This window comes from Microtus pennsylvanicus, chromosome 9 (genome assembly GCF_037038515.1).
Source record: "Microtus pennsylvanicus isolate mMicPen1 chromosome 9, mMicPen1.hap1, whole genome shotgun sequence".
NCBI classification, from domain to species: domain Eukaryota; kingdom Metazoa; phylum Chordata; class Mammalia; order Rodentia; family Cricetidae; genus Microtus; species Microtus pennsylvanicus.
Window position 1 is genome coordinate 70,354,768 of NC_134587.1, and position 15,048 is coordinate 70,369,815.

At 48.7% G+C, this 15,048-nt stretch overlaps 1 protein-coding gene and 1 pseudogene across 1 annotated transcript; both read right to left on the bottom strand.

The window, feature by feature from the left end:
• LOC142857708 (dnaJ homolog subfamily C member 17 pseudogene) lies at positions 1-2,347 on the bottom strand (annotated as a pseudogene).
• A 4,082-nt stretch (positions 2,348-6,429) lies between these two features.
• LOC142857710 (40-kDa huntingtin-associated protein) lies at positions 6,430-10,710 on the bottom strand. The gene has a single exon (XM_075986460.1). It carries the CDS (start codon positions 10,672-10,674, stop codon positions 9,544-9,546), a length of 1,131 nt encoding a protein of 376 aa, XP_075842575.1. The 5' UTR covers positions 10,675-10,710; the 3' UTR covers positions 6,430-9,543.
• Positions 10,711-15,048: the final 4,338 nt, after the last annotated feature.

A 15,048-nucleotide genomic window follows, 5' to 3' on the forward strand; every position in this document is an offset into this window, starting at 1 on the left:
ATCTTCTCATGCTCTGAAGCTCCCGTTTACACTCCGACATTGTTTGCAGAAAAGAGGCTCCCAAGTGTAGCTAAATGCAACTTGAGTTATCACTGGAGGATCTCTGTGAGTTCATCCTTGGGTACATTACAACTTCTAGGACACCCAAGGCTACACATAGGGAACCTGTCTCCAAACAAAACTAATAAAACATACACACACAGGGTAATACACACACCCATATAAATTAATGTAATTTTACAAATTGAAGAAAAAAAGAAGAGAATTTGAGAAAAAATCCAGGTGGCTTGCTAATCTAAATGGGGAAAGGAAATCTATAAATACTTCATTGGAAAAAGAAGATATTCGTAACTTTGAGACTACAAAGAATTTTTAGACATGGTGGTACAAAGCACTAATTATGAAAGAAAAGATTGATAACTCAACTTCCCAGTGCTGGGGTTAAAGACATGCCACAACATGACCCAGCCTTTTTCTCTGACCCATCCCTGCTTTTTAGTTTGGTTTTTTGAGACAGGGTTTCTCTGTGTAGCCTTGGCTATCCTGGAACTCACTCTGTAGATCAGGCTGACATGGAGCTCAGAGATACTTCTACCTCTACCTCGACAGTACTGGGTTTAAAGGCCTGGACATCTCCCATCTTTTAATAGCTGTTCTCTCAACGAACAGATTACCATTAGAAAGTGGACAAACTCTATGAGTTCTTTTTAGGGGTGATATTTTATTTATTCTGCTTTCATATATTTCATCCTGACTGCAGTTTCCCTCGGTCCTGTCCTCCCAGTTCTGCCTGGCGCATGCGCATCATGACAATCCTCGCTTCAGGCCCACTTCACTTCTGACAGCCAGTTTCGCGGGCCCTTACAGTTGCAAACTTCTCTGTGGTGTTGCCTGCCTTCTTTTGGGAAATCGCCAGGTTGAGAACTTCCCATACCTCTCTTAAAAGCTTGAGGAGGACATCTCTGGAGTAGCCATCTTGGGACTGATCCTCCCTCCTTACATTTCCGCTTGAGCTTTAGTTTGGGGGTTCTCCTGCCTTCAATATTTTCTCTTCTTCCCTCTCAGCCTCTGCTCTCGGTCCTGGCGGATTGGCTCCTGCACCAGCCTTTGCTGTGCCTCCAACTGACGGGAACCCTCTTCTCGAAGGCATGGCAATCTCCTGCTCTTGTGTTGTGGCTCTGACTCTCCTCCCTTTCCTCACTCCCCTAGGCCCAGGCCTGCCGCTCCCGGGCCTCCAGGTCAAGCTTCACTTTCTTCCTTTTCTCATCAAGTCTCTGAGTCCTCTCTGCTGCCTGCTCCTTGGCATGTCTCTCTTTGTCGTATGCAGCCCGGGCTGCAGCATCAGTAAGAACCTCCGAGCCCCTGGAAAGCTGGTGGAAGAGTAAGTTCCGTTGCTCTGGGGTTATCTGTGTTTTTGTCCGGGTGGCAGGACAGCGCTCTTCGCCTGTATGCCTTCTTCATCTTTTTGTCTGTTGCTTTCTCCTCAATGCCAAGCAGCTCATACAGATCCATCTGTCAGAACTCTTTAGTTACTGCCATGGTTCTAGCCTGACCGAATTTGTTTTAGTCAGGATTCTCTATTGTCACAGAATTTATGGAATCAATCTCTCTCTTTCTCTCTCTATATCTCTATATAGATATATATGGATATATATACACATATGCCCATATATAGCTATATAGATATATATTTCCATATTTATGGAAATTTATTGAGAAGAGCTACAGGCAGTCTACCAACAGTTAGTTATGAATCAAAGTTCCAGAATCTAGGTGCTGCTCAGTCCCAGGAGGCTGGGTGCTTCAGCTGGTCTGCTGGGATCTTGAAGAAGGAGTGGATGGGTTGAGCGAGGTTCCCTCGTCTTCTGTGGTGTTCCAACAGAGGGTGTGGCCCAGATTAAAGGTGTGCCTTCCTGCTTTGAGGTCTGGATTAAAGGTGTGTGTGTGTCACCCAGCCTCAAGGTCCAAATTAAAGTCTTCCTGCCTCAGTATCCGGATCACACCAGGTGGTGGTAGCAGCAGTGCAAAAGCCTTTAATCCCAGCAGTTGGGAGGTAGAGGCTGGTGAATCTTTGTGAGTTCAAGGTCAGCCTGGTCTACCAGAGCTGTTACACAGAGAAACCCTGTCTCAGAAAAAAAAAAAAGATCTGGATCACAAGCATCCCTCCATGTCTAGATTATAGTTCGTTCCAGATATAGTTTACAACCAGGAATAGCCCTCACAGAACTGTTACACTTTTGTTTGTTTGTTTGCTTTTTGAGACATTTCTCTAATGGCCTAGGGTATCCTGGAACTTGCTTTGTAGACCTCGAATTCTAAGATCCTCCTACCTCTGCCTCCAGAGTGCTGGGATCCTGGAAGCTGGCTCTGCCCTATGCTGGACTGTTTACCCTTTTGGTGAGGACAGAGGAGAACTGGCAGGTTGACCAACCCTGCAGCCTCTCAGGCCAAGAATCAGAGCTATGCACTGGGCACGCCCCACCATCCACTCCATCTATGATCTGCTGGAGAGCGTGAAGAATGTGGTCCTGCAGACCCAAAGCTGTGGGACCTCCAGAACACAGGGCGACAACCCAAGAGAAGTCAGTCCCAGAGAGGGCCCAGCATTGATAGTGAAACAGAAACCAGAGACCTCCAACCAGACCAGTGACTCTCTGCAATGAACACTTGCAAGTAAAGATTATGTACCAAGGGATTTACTTTGTAACTCACTGGTTCACCCTGCAACTTTCACGATGAGCCTCCTAGTTTTTACCTTTTTCTCTCTTAAATTTTGTTTTATTGGGGGGGGGTTGCGTGATGGGGGTAGAGGGCGGATATCAAGGGACAGGGAAATGAATGGGATCAAGATGTGAAAGACACATAGAATAAATAAAAAGTAATTTAATAAAAAGGTGGGGTCCAGTCTATCATGGTAGTCTCTGGTTCAAGGGTGCGACGCCGAGGAGACTCTCCACCTACAGGGCAGATCAAGGTGGCATCTCTCCAGTATTCATAAAAATGTGAATAGCACTTCATTGTTCTTGATCTCTGCTGATATACTGTCCAGTGAGTGTCCTGGAGTTTGTGGTAGCTCATCTGGAGTCCATTCTGATTTATAAGTCATTTGAGTTCAAGCTTGCCTGCTCTTCTTTTTCCAGTAACCTTGAGGGCTGTGAGAGACTTCTGATTTAGCGGAAGGGAAAGAGCATTGTGCCCATGAGAAAAGAACACTCTATCTAGTAGAAAGAATACTTCTGATGCCAAACCTCAGAAACATCAAGATAGGAAGTAAGGCTGCGTCTCAGCAGCAAGCGCATGTTGGAGAGGAGGCTGCTCACTCAAGGACAGGAATGGTCTTGTGGTTAGATACTAACAATCTGTGCTGTGCTTTGTTCTGCTCTCGTATACAAGGAAGTTCTGAAGGACCTCCTGATTCTATGCTGGGTCTTCTGTCTCAGCTTCTTTCATCTGACGTTCCTTTGGCCTTAAAGATCCCCTACTCCAGGAACCCTTGCTGACTTTGTGGGAGCAGGCTCCTACAGGAGCTCTGGTCCTTTGTCTGGGTATCTTAAGCAAGTGATGTCACTATGTGCCGTCTCGGGTATCATGTCCTCCTGACTATTTTTTACAATAGTGATGACTTTTTGGCTGTTAACTTGACTACATCTGTAACTAATTAGAACACAGAAATGGAGGGCACACATGTGAGGCACTTTTAAAAATGTCGTTCTCTCCTATATTACATTCAGACTGCAGCTTTTCCTCCCGTTCCTTTCCCCTCACCTCCCCCCCCCCCCAGTTCACTCCTCCTAGCTCCCCTTAAGGAAACAGCTGGCCTCCCAGGGGTGTCAAAGAATCATGGCATATCAAGTTGTAGTGAAACTAGACACTTCGTTAGGTGTCAGTATTAGAAGGGGCAGAGCCACCATTGTATAACAACTTCCTCCAAGATGGATTCCATCCTGCAGGGAAGCTCATTAGGTATGAAGTAAACAATACAAAATAACTTCAGGAAGTCCCTGAAACTCACCAGATTCACAAGGCCCCACTCTATCAGATTAAGCAATAAAAGCAGCAAAGAACACTCTCAGACAAACCAAGCTGCAACGAAGACTCTTGAGGCCGGGTGAGCTGCCTGATAGAGGTCTAGACCTGTGTTACCTGGAAAGGGTACTCTCCAGCCTGTTGAGCTGCCTGCAGGCTGTGCAGAGTGCTCTCAGTATCCACCCATTTGAGGGTGTTCCCTAGTAATGCAGCGGTCTTGGAGCCATTTATGTTCTCAGGAAATTCGGGATCAACTTACCCCTGGACCCAGCAATACCACTCTTGGGAATATACCCAAGAGAGGCCTTATCATACAACAAAAGTATAGTTTTGGGATTTTAAAATTCTTATTTGTATATGTCTCTCTGTGTGAATTGTATGTGGACATGGAGGCCGGAGAGTAAGTCCATCACGTTTCTTCTCTATTGCCTTTTTGCCTATTTACATCCCCCACCGAGACAGGGTCTCTCTATGTAGCCCTGGCTGTCCTGGAACTCACTTTGTAGACCAGGGTGGCCTTGAATTCAGAGATCCACTTGCTTCTGCCTCCTGAGTGCTGGGATTAAAGGCTTGACCCACCACCAGGCGCCTATTCCTTCAAGGTGAGGTCTTTTGATAAACCTGAGGCTCATATTTTCTTGGCTGACTGCCAGAAAGCCCTAGCGATTCTCCTGCCTTTGTCCTTCCAAGTGCTGGGGTCACAGGTACATGTGGGACACGTGGTTTGTTATGCAGGGCCTGCATCTAAACTCTGCCCTCATGATACTGCAGCAAGTGCTTTTACTGCTGAGCTAGCTTTCCACTACTCCCATTTCTGCGTGTTTTCAGGGCCGCCTGTAGCTCAGGCTGGTCTGGTTGCGGAGAATGGCCTTGAACTCATGACTTCACCCCCTTCACTTCCGCTGGGGTTACTAGTGTGTGAGACCACACCCAGCTCTTCACCAGCTACTTAGACCTTTTTATTTACATTTATTTTATTTCATGTGTGTGAACATTTTGCCGACATATGTGTTTGTGCACCATGCGAGTGTCTGGTGCCTGTACAGTGCATCTATAGCTGGAGTTATAGCTGGTTGTGGGTCATCATCTGGATGCTGGGAATTGAACCTTGGTCATCTTCAGGACCGAGAAGCACTCTTAACTCTAGCCCTGCATCAGCTATTTTCGTAAAGAAGGTTCTCGTTGTGATTACTTAATTTTAAAGGCTGATAAGGATATATGTTGAGCCGGGCGGTGGTGGCGCACGCCTTTAATCCCAGCACTCGGGAGGCAGAGGCAGGCAGATCTCTGTGAGTTCGAGACCAGCCTGGTCTACAGAGCTAGTTCCAGGACAGGCTCCAAAGCCACAGAGAAACCCTGTCTCGAAAAACCAAAAAAAAAAAAAAAGAAAAAAAAAAAAGAAAAATAAAAGAATATATGTTGAGAAAAGGGGTGTTTGAATACCTCTTGGTGTCAATCTTGGTTTAAGTGCTTAGCAGCTCTGGGGTCTTCAGTAAATCCCTTATTCCCATCCTTTACTCCCTGGGGTAATCACTGCTCAGCTCTCTGCAGGAGTGGCAGTAAAATGGCGCCCATGGCACCGAGTAATCGCTATGATCTCTTTCATCTCTAAAATCCTTTGAAATTTAAGTCCTTGGTAAGGATGACTTTTTAATACTCAGATGCCTTTGGTTGAAATACTTCACAGAAATCGGGGAAATACTTCCATAGGTTTGGTAGGCTGTTATTACCTTCTACTGGGGGAGGGGAGCAGTTAAAATGGGCAGCCAACGCCAGGCGGTGGTAGTGCACGCCTTTAATTCCAGCACTGGGGAGGCAGAGGCAGGCGGATCCCTGTGAGTTCGAGGCCAGCCTGGTCTACAGAGCAAGTTCCAGGACAGCTATGAAAAAAAGCCAACCAAAATGGGTGTTGGAAGTTAAGAAATATTTTGTTTGAAAATGGCGTGTTAGAAAGAATACTTGTCAAGGAAGGGGAACCTGTGCTCCCACAAGTAAGGGCTTCTCAGTTCTGGGAAAATGCAGATTGAAAGCAACTCCCAGAAGTTATCTCCTGGATTCCAGGGCATGCTCCGTCACACTCACACCCCACGCCCACACAGTAAATAAACTGAGGGGCTAGAGGGAGATCAGTTAAGAGCACTTGATGCTCTTCCAGGGGAGCTGTATGATTTCCAGCACCCTCGTGGTGAAGTTCACAACCACCTGTAAATTCAACTCCAGGGAATCCAACATTAATTACATCCTGGTTACCAGGCTGTATAGGTGACCCAATTCTCAAGTTCATAGTTAGTGCTTGTCACTCCAACTGCAGGGAATCCAGTGCCCTCTTCTGGTCTCCAAGAGCACCCGCACCAACATACACAAACTCATACATGTACACAGAAACAGATAATAAAACAAACCTTTAAATATATATAAATATGATTTCATTTTGAAATATGTCTAAGGTGGGGCTGGGAAGATGTCTCAGTGGTTAAGAGCACTTGCTGCTGTTAGAGAGGACTCAGCACACACTGGCAGCTCATATCCTTCTATAACCCCATATGCAGGGGATCCAATGCCCTCGTCTGGTACACACACACACACACACGTAAAAATTAAAATACAAGGAGCTGGTGAGGTAGTTCAGCAGGTAAGCATGTTTGCTGCCAAGCCCGATAACCTGAGTTCAGTCCCCAGGACCCACACGATGGAGAGATTTGTGGTGTCAGAACGAAACCGACTCTTGCCAGCTGTCCCTGTGCTTCTGCACAAAGGGCTTTAAAAGCAATAACTCCTTTTGACAAATATAAAACTATCCAAGACAGTGTTTTACTCAGAGTTCCAGGTTCTTCTGTTTTTGTTTTTTTGTTTTTGTTTTTTTTTTTTTTTATGGCAGTTTTGGGGATGAAATCCAGGGCCTTCCTAAGCCTCTCTCCAGCCCAAATTCAGCTTTTCTTCCCCTCCCCCCTCTCATTTTTTGAGACAGGGTTTCTCTGTGTAGCCCTGGATGTCCTGAAATTCACTCTGCAGACCAGGTTGGCATGGAACTCAGAGATCCTCCTATCTCTGCCTCCCAAGTGCTGGATTCAAATTCGGCTGCTAGGTTCAAATATAGCTTTCTGAGGAAAGCTGGCAAACCCAGTACCATGAGGAGCTGGCAGAACAACTGAAGGCCTTGTGTGCAGAGCCACTGAGGGCGGAGCAAGCAGTGGGATGCCTCTGAATTTCTTCATGGCTCCAGAAAGACTTCAGGTGGCCTCCACCCAGGGCTTTGGCAGAACAGCATTCCGGAGGCACTTGGAAGTGAATCCAGGCAGCGAGCACGAGCACACACACACGTACACACACATACACACTCTCTCATGATCTGCCTTCTTTCCTGGAACCACCGAGGAGCTCCCAAAAACTTAAATAGGAAGAAAAGTCTTATGTCTTGTGGGGATCCACAGATGTGAGCCTGTTCTACCTTGACTGGAGGTCAGCGAGTTTGAGTTTATTTTTGCTCTTTCAAAGTTGTTGACAACAGGTGTGGCTACAAACAGGAGATCCTGACCTAGGGTGTGGTTAATTAGTATTTGGGGTGCAGAGATGGATCCACTCCACTTGGGCTTTATAAAGGTCAGAAAATTCAAGTCTATCCCTTACATCACGTTAATGAAGTCTGTTGCCTCCCTTTTTGGAATGAAGTATATAAGCATGTGGAAAATAAAGGGTTCAGGATTCAGTGCTCACTGAATGTCCCTTCCGATGCTATTCCGTGTTTCTTTTATTTCTCTCACTTCTGTTCCTTTTGCTTAATAATTCTAATCCTCACGCTCCTACCCTAGAAAGTATGAGTTATATTGAGGCCGGTCTTCAACAATGTCCCAAACCGTATTTGGCTGTGGTCATGGAGGTGTTACTAGGCTATAGGTGACCAATTCCCAAGTTCAAAGTTTTTCAGGTTTCTTGTCAGTGCCCAAGTTTGCTAAACATCACCACCTGCTGTCCCAAAAACTGATAACCAGAAAACCTCACAGATGCTGAGACTCAAAAAAGGCATTGACAAGCCAGTGGGCCCTGGTAACCCCTCTCCAAGAAAACTCACCAGAGAGCTCTCTGTTCATTCTGCCAGCTGGACCACAGTGATTGTCCCATCATTTTACTACTGACGAAACAGCCCACAGACGGTCATCCTGCCACTGAGTCCTGTTGGGACTGACCCTAAAGATCTGGAAGACTTATTGCCCAGAAACTCCCCCTTCCACCCATGCCCTTTCTCTTTGAAATGCGGCCTTCTGCAGCCTCAACCTTTGTGTGCAGAGTTTCTGATCCTTTGAACCACTGAGTGCTGGGACTGCAGGTGTGTGTCCCTACTTTGCTTTGTTGTCATTTGTTTTGTTTTTCTGGTTGCTAGGAATGGTGCCTGCTGGGCAAGCATTGTGCCAAATACATCCCAATACCAGGCCCGGGAACTTTTATAAAGGTTATGGTAAACTCTGAGCTGGCTGTGTAGCCTGATTATCTAAGTTTGATGTCCAGGCCTCATGCAGTGGAAGGAGAAAAGCGACTCTGGCAAGTGGTCCGTTGACTTTCAGGCAGGCACCATGGCATAAATAAATAAATAAAAAGGGTCTCACTATGTAAACCACAAGGCTGTGCATGCTAGCACACGGCTGCATTCCTAGTCCTTTGGAGGTGTGAGCAGTAGGATTTTGAGTTTGAGGTCGGCCTGATACACAGTGAATTCCAACACAGCCTAAGTCACACTCTAAGACGATGTCTCGAAGCAAAAGGTGAAAATACACATGAAATTTACTTTGTTTTTGAGACAGGGTCTCCCTATGTAGTTCAGGCTTGCTTGGAAATCCTTATGTAGATCAGGCTAGCCTCACAGTAAAGGTACTCCTTTGCTGCCTCTCCAGTGCTAGGATTAAAGGCAAATAATAACAAACCCAGCCACATTTGGATCTTAGGCGTGCGGTTCGGTAGGGACATCCAATCAGAGTCCATTTTGGTTGTGTGATATTTTGTGTTCTGACAAGATCAGAGGGTGGAGCTAGCCACTAGTAAGTGGTGGCACAGGCCTTTAACCCCAGCACTGTGGAGATGGGACCTCAGCCCTTTCCAACTGAGGACCGAGAAAGGAAGGAAGCAACTGGCGGCTGCTCCTGGTTCTCCGATCTTCTAGGTCTTTACCCCATATCAGACTCTTGTTTTTGTTGTTGTTTTAACACCTGTCCTCCCATGTTTATTGTCTATACTTAGAACAACCAGGAAAATGAATCAATACAGTATCCAGCAACTGACCAGCGCATAAAGAAAGTAAATTGTTACACAGTGAGGATGGGATGAATTTACCTCGTTTGAGGCAGTATGCGTGGACCTGGTGGGCACTAATTTATGTAACAAGCTAGGCAAGCACAGCTAAACTACCACGGGGGCAATAGAATCGAGAAAAACACAGAAGCAAGATCACAAGATCCTCCATCACCCGTCCCCAAAGATGAAACAAGTTGGTACCAGGAGGAAAGGTTGTTTGGTTCAGGTGACTTTTCAGACCCCCTGGCCCGAGGGAGAGACGGCTTCCTGTAGAACAAGGTGAAGGAGGTGGTTCTGCTCAGCAGTCAGCAGCGGCCACATCTCCACCTGCAGCTTCTTGATGCCTTCTATGTCCTTTTCGTGGGCAGCCATGACCAGGGACTGCAATAGCAGAAACAGTTCCTCGGGAAGGTGGCCGCTGCTATCCTGGCCGTGGCTGTCGAAAGCCTCCCAGGAGTACTTTTCCAGGGTCTGGGCATGCTCAGGCAGCAGCTTGGCGGGCGGTGGTTGCAGGAGCAGCAGCAGGAGCACGCGGGACACCTCGCACCTGACAAGGATGTCTGCGAAGGCACCCAGTGTGCGGGGAGAGGGCGCAGCAGAGCCTGGGGCTTGGTCCGGGAGCAGCGGGAGGGGCAGGGTCGGGGCCGAGCCAGGTCTCGGCTGGGGTCCCGACGGGGGCGGTTGGGGCCCAGGAGGCTCGGGGTGCTGCACCGGGTGGCCGCCATGCTCCCGTGCCAGACGTTGCATGCGTGTAAAGAGCGCCAGGGCGCCGGTGTAGTCGCGCGCCAGCAGCTGGCAGGAGGCGGCGTCGCCGAGCGCCTGCAGCGCGGCCAGCGGCATCAGGGGCAGGTGCAGCTGAGCAGCGCGCTGAAAGTGACCGGCGGCGGCGGCCGGCTGGCCCAGGGCGCGAAGGGCGGCAGCCAGCTCGAGGCACAGGGCGGCGGCGGCGGCCGGCTGGCCCAGCTCGAGGTGAAGGCGCACGGCGGCGCCCAGGGCGCTGGCGGCCGCCTGCAGAGGCTCGCCACAGGCGTCCGGACAGCCGAGGCGCTGGCGGGCTTCGCACTCCTGCCGCAGGAAGAGTCGGGCGGCCTCGGTGAGGGCCAGCGTTTCCCCGGGCCCGTGGAAGAGCGCCTGGTGGCAGCGCGCCACGGCCAGCTGGCACCAAGCGGCGTAGGGCAGGCACTCCTGGGCGCGCAGCTCACGGGCCAGCTGCGCGAACTGCTCCCCGGCCTCGGCCACGTTCGGCTTCCGCAGGAATCGCTTCTTGAGCTTGTGGGACACCTGCCGATAGCGGGCCAAGAAGTCCCCGGCCTCGGAGCCGGGCCACGCGCCGCCACCCAGGGAGGACGCGGAGCCGGCCGCCATGTTAGCTGGCTGGCCGCGCCTCCTGACTTCCGGTTAGGGTGCGCAGACGAACGCAGCCGCAGCTACGGCCAGGCAAGCGCTGTGTCCTCACTGGGATCACGTATCATCTCCCAGAATAAGATTGCTTAGATTAACGCTTCGCTTTTTGTCACAGTCCTAGAAGCATTTCAGGGCACACTTCTCTTGCCTCCTGTCGCTTATCCCCTGCCAGGTCTACACTGCCAGCAGGGCTTCCCTAACGAGGGTTTACTGAAACCGGGAAGTTTCTCCACTGCCTGAGGGCGGGCGTTCAAACTGTGGTTGAAGACTCGCTGTTTTCACCTCTTTTCAGGCAGAGGCTATCCCCGAAGGCAGAAGGGGACATAGAGGCTGGCTTTCCCGCTGCTGGGACTCTGGGGTGACGGCCTGGGGAGGTACTGAAGGTGGCTGCTGTTCTGCCAGGGTCCCTCAGATGCTGAGGAGATGGCAGATGGGGCTCACGGGGTCCACGAGCTCCTGCCGTTGCACAAGTATTTTATGTGCAAGTGAGAACATGTGGTTTTTCTAGGGACATGGGTGTAGTGATATTTCAACTGTATTTTTAATAAATAAAGACTACCTGAAGATCTGAGAAGAAAACAGTCCTACTGGTTTAGCTTTTCAGACCTGATTATGGTAATACACATAATCCCAGTAGCCACAATGACATGCCCCTTTAATCTCAGTAGCCATAATGACACACACCTTTAATCCCAGTAGCCACACTAGTTGCCATAGAAACTGGGCGGTGCATGTCTTTAATGACAGAGGTGCATGTCTTTAATCCTAGCCCTAGAGAGGACTATAAAATGGGAGGAAACAGTTCTTTTTTCTTTCTTTTTCTTTCTTTTTTTTTTTTTCCAAGATAAAATTTCTCTTTGTGGCTTTGAACCTGTCCTGGAACTCACTATGTAGACCAGACTGGCCTTGAACTCACAGAGATCACCTGCCTCTGCCTACCGAGTGCTGGGATTAAAGACCTGTGCCACCACTACCTAACTGAAGAAACAGTTTTCAGTCACACAGTCTCTTGAGATTCCAGGAAGCAGGATCACCATTTTCAGACTGAAGTCGAGGTAAGAGCCAGTGGCTGGCTGTTTTGCTTTTTGGATCTTCAGGTTGAACCCTAATTTCTGACCCTGAGTTTTTATTAGTCGTGATGTACATAGACCGTTACCTTAGGCCAGAAAGGCTAAGGGCCACCAGATACACACCTGGGGCTTTCATTTATCTCGCACTCCTATCTGGAAGAATCCGGGGCTAGGAGTGAAATGTCCTTGGGTACCACTGCTCTGTGTGGTTGTGGACTGAATGAGGAAATCTGAGAGGACAAAGACATCACAAAAGTGAAACTGGAGAGAAGAGCGAGGAAGATGGAAGTGGGGTGGCAGAAGGATTACAATCTGCAGACACACCGGCAGGAGTGTGGTGCACACCCAAAGTCCTAGCTCCTGGCAAGCTGAGGGAGGGAGGTTGTAAGCTCGAGGCTAGCCTGGCTGGGTAGCAAGGACCTATTTCACAAAAATAAAAACAACCAGATTTGCAGACATTCGTTGGAAGTGGAATAAACTAGGCCACTCAACTGTCATTTTTAAATCATCCCGGCCCTGGGGGTTCCTTACAGTCCTTCCTGGAGACTTTAGTGATGCTGGAACTTTCTAGAAGACTCCTGCTAGCTCATCAAGTACTGGTCATGAGTCAGACTGCGTGTGAGTGATCTGATGAGCTCGCCAGCCCTCACCAGGCGTATAGAAGAGTATTGGCCTCATTTCACATAGGAAAAACCTCGTAGAGAGAACAGGTAACTCCTCTGACAGATCAAGACGGAACACAGATTTGAACCTAGGACTATCTCACTCCTGAGCATGCTTTCCAAATCACCAGACCTTCATTTTTAACAAAAGTTGTAAGACAATGAAGAAAAGCTTACTTTCTTTCATTATACAATCCTCCACCTAGAAGTCACATTTTCATTGGAGGAACACAAGAAAGCGGCTGGGATGCTGATGCCTTAAACCATTATTCTCCAAATTACAAAGACGCAAACACACACAGACACACAAGCACATACAGAGACACACACAGACACGTAGACACAGACACATACACATATACAAGAACACATACTCAGACATAGGCACAGACACACAGGATATAGACACACACATACATAGACACACACACATACAAACACACACACACACACACACCCCACTCACGCAGGGTTTCCTATCCCTGAATGGCCTTGGACCTTGAACTTTTGATTCTCCCATTCCACCTGCCAGCTGCTGAGACTTCAGGCATGCAGCTACCACATCCTCATGACATTCTGGTGCATGCTAAGCAAGCATTCTACCAGCAGAGCTGCATCTCCCACCTTCCAAGCTCCTCCTAGGCGTAGGACTGTATTGAGGGAAGAGCACAAACCCATCTGGCCGCATTGCCTGTATCAGTCAGGGTTCTCAAGAGGAAAAGAATTGGTTGACTATATTACAAAGGGGATTTATTAGAACTGTTAACGTGGTATGGGCTAGGGAGCCCAATAATGGCTGCCTGCACACTGGAGAAGTCAAGAGCCCTGGAAGCGGCAGACTGGATCCCTCAGCAGTTCCAATCTGGTACTGGAAGCCTGGAGAATTCCTGGAGAGTCATTGGTCTTCAGTCCACCTTGGAAGGCCAAAGAAGCTGGATTTCTTTGTTAGTGAAGGATGGTAGCAGCAGCAAGGTAGATGCAGTCACTGATAAGGAGACCGGTCAGCAGGCAAAGTAACATTCCCCACCCCCACCCCCACCCCCGATTTCATTATATCTGGGCTGCCATCAGAAAGTGCTGCCCATGCTGGGGACTGGGGTGGGGGATGGGAGGAAGTGGGGGCAGGATCTTCTCTATCCAGTTAATCCTTTTAGAAAGTATCTTCACAGAATAGAGCCAGTCAAACTGACAGCCAAGGTCAACTATAGGACTACCAGAGACCTTTAGGAGGCTTGAGAATTTATAAACAGGCCAGACAGAGAGCAAAAATCTGCACTGTTAGCCAGCCAGGACTCTGGAGAGAGGGAAAGAGAGGCCTTGGTGGGGGGGGGGTTACTAAGTATGCTGTGTGGAGCAAACTCATTTCTCTGTGGCCTGGGTCAGATTTGGAGGACTCCGGGATGCGTTGGCCTTGTCTGGAAGAGAGGACCAGACAGATCTCAGGCTGCTGGTAGAGGGCCACCACCTCTCATTGCTTGGCATCTACTTGTCTCGTATGAGGCAGTACCTGGGGGCGGCAGGGGAGACAGGTGCTGTTGGGCAGAGGTAACGGAAGGGCTAGAGTTATGTTTTAAGTTTTGGGGGTTGGGGGAATGTGAGGGCTAAAGTAAAGTTTAAATGACTGTACTTAGAGATCTATAAAACAAAAGTGTCTTTAACCTGTAAGCCCCACTTGCCCAAGGACGGGTAACTTCCTAGAACGCTGGGGGCTGTTGTTCACGTAAGAAAACAACCCACACTTTTTAGTGCGCCTGCAAACAAGTTTGGTTGCCTCAACTACACAGGATGTGCTGGATCCCCTACCTGGAAGGTGACTTTTCTGTAGCCGCTAGGTGTGACCGCCCCTGAAGTTTAAGTGATAGGCAATTCATAGTTCTAAAGTTTCCTCGGGCAGGCGATGGGCTTCTTAGTTCTAGGAAATGCTGTGGAGTCCTGTCCACTCCCATTCTGCTGTTTAAATTCTGTTCAGCCCGATGGGATGCAGCTCTTGGCCAATTAGGCGCCCCCAAATCAGCAGGGATCTTTTAATCCCACCGGGCAAGAATAAGACCACTACCACAATTTTTGAGTCAACTTTGAAGCAAGCTGTGTTAAATTACTGGCCAGGATGATGGACACTGGCCAGGTCCATACCCAGGATTCCCGGAAAATGGCCACGAATTACATTAGTCTGGTGCCTATAAAGACAAACCCCACAAGGCCCGTACTTCCCACCTTCATCCAATGGCGGGGCACCACACATCCTGACGCGCAATGGGAAAACCAACCTCATCATCTGCCCTCATTATAAGCCCCTTGTAAGATATACCAGATGAATGTATACAACTGCATTCAGTTGAAAGAGTGTGCACACGTGTGTGTCCCACAAACACACCTCTTAAAACGAACCGACTTCTATTCACTTTGTTAGTCGTCACATGGCTACAAACTGAACCATGTCCTACGAGGGTAACTGTTCTTGCACCCCCCCCCCAATCTCCTGGGACTGGAATCCAGGGCTCCATGTATGCTTAGCATGTGTGGCGCTGAAGCCCCTCCCCGCCCAGGCCAGCACATGCTTCATAAATAAACAAAAAGGTAAACCATAGTAATGAATAATTAAT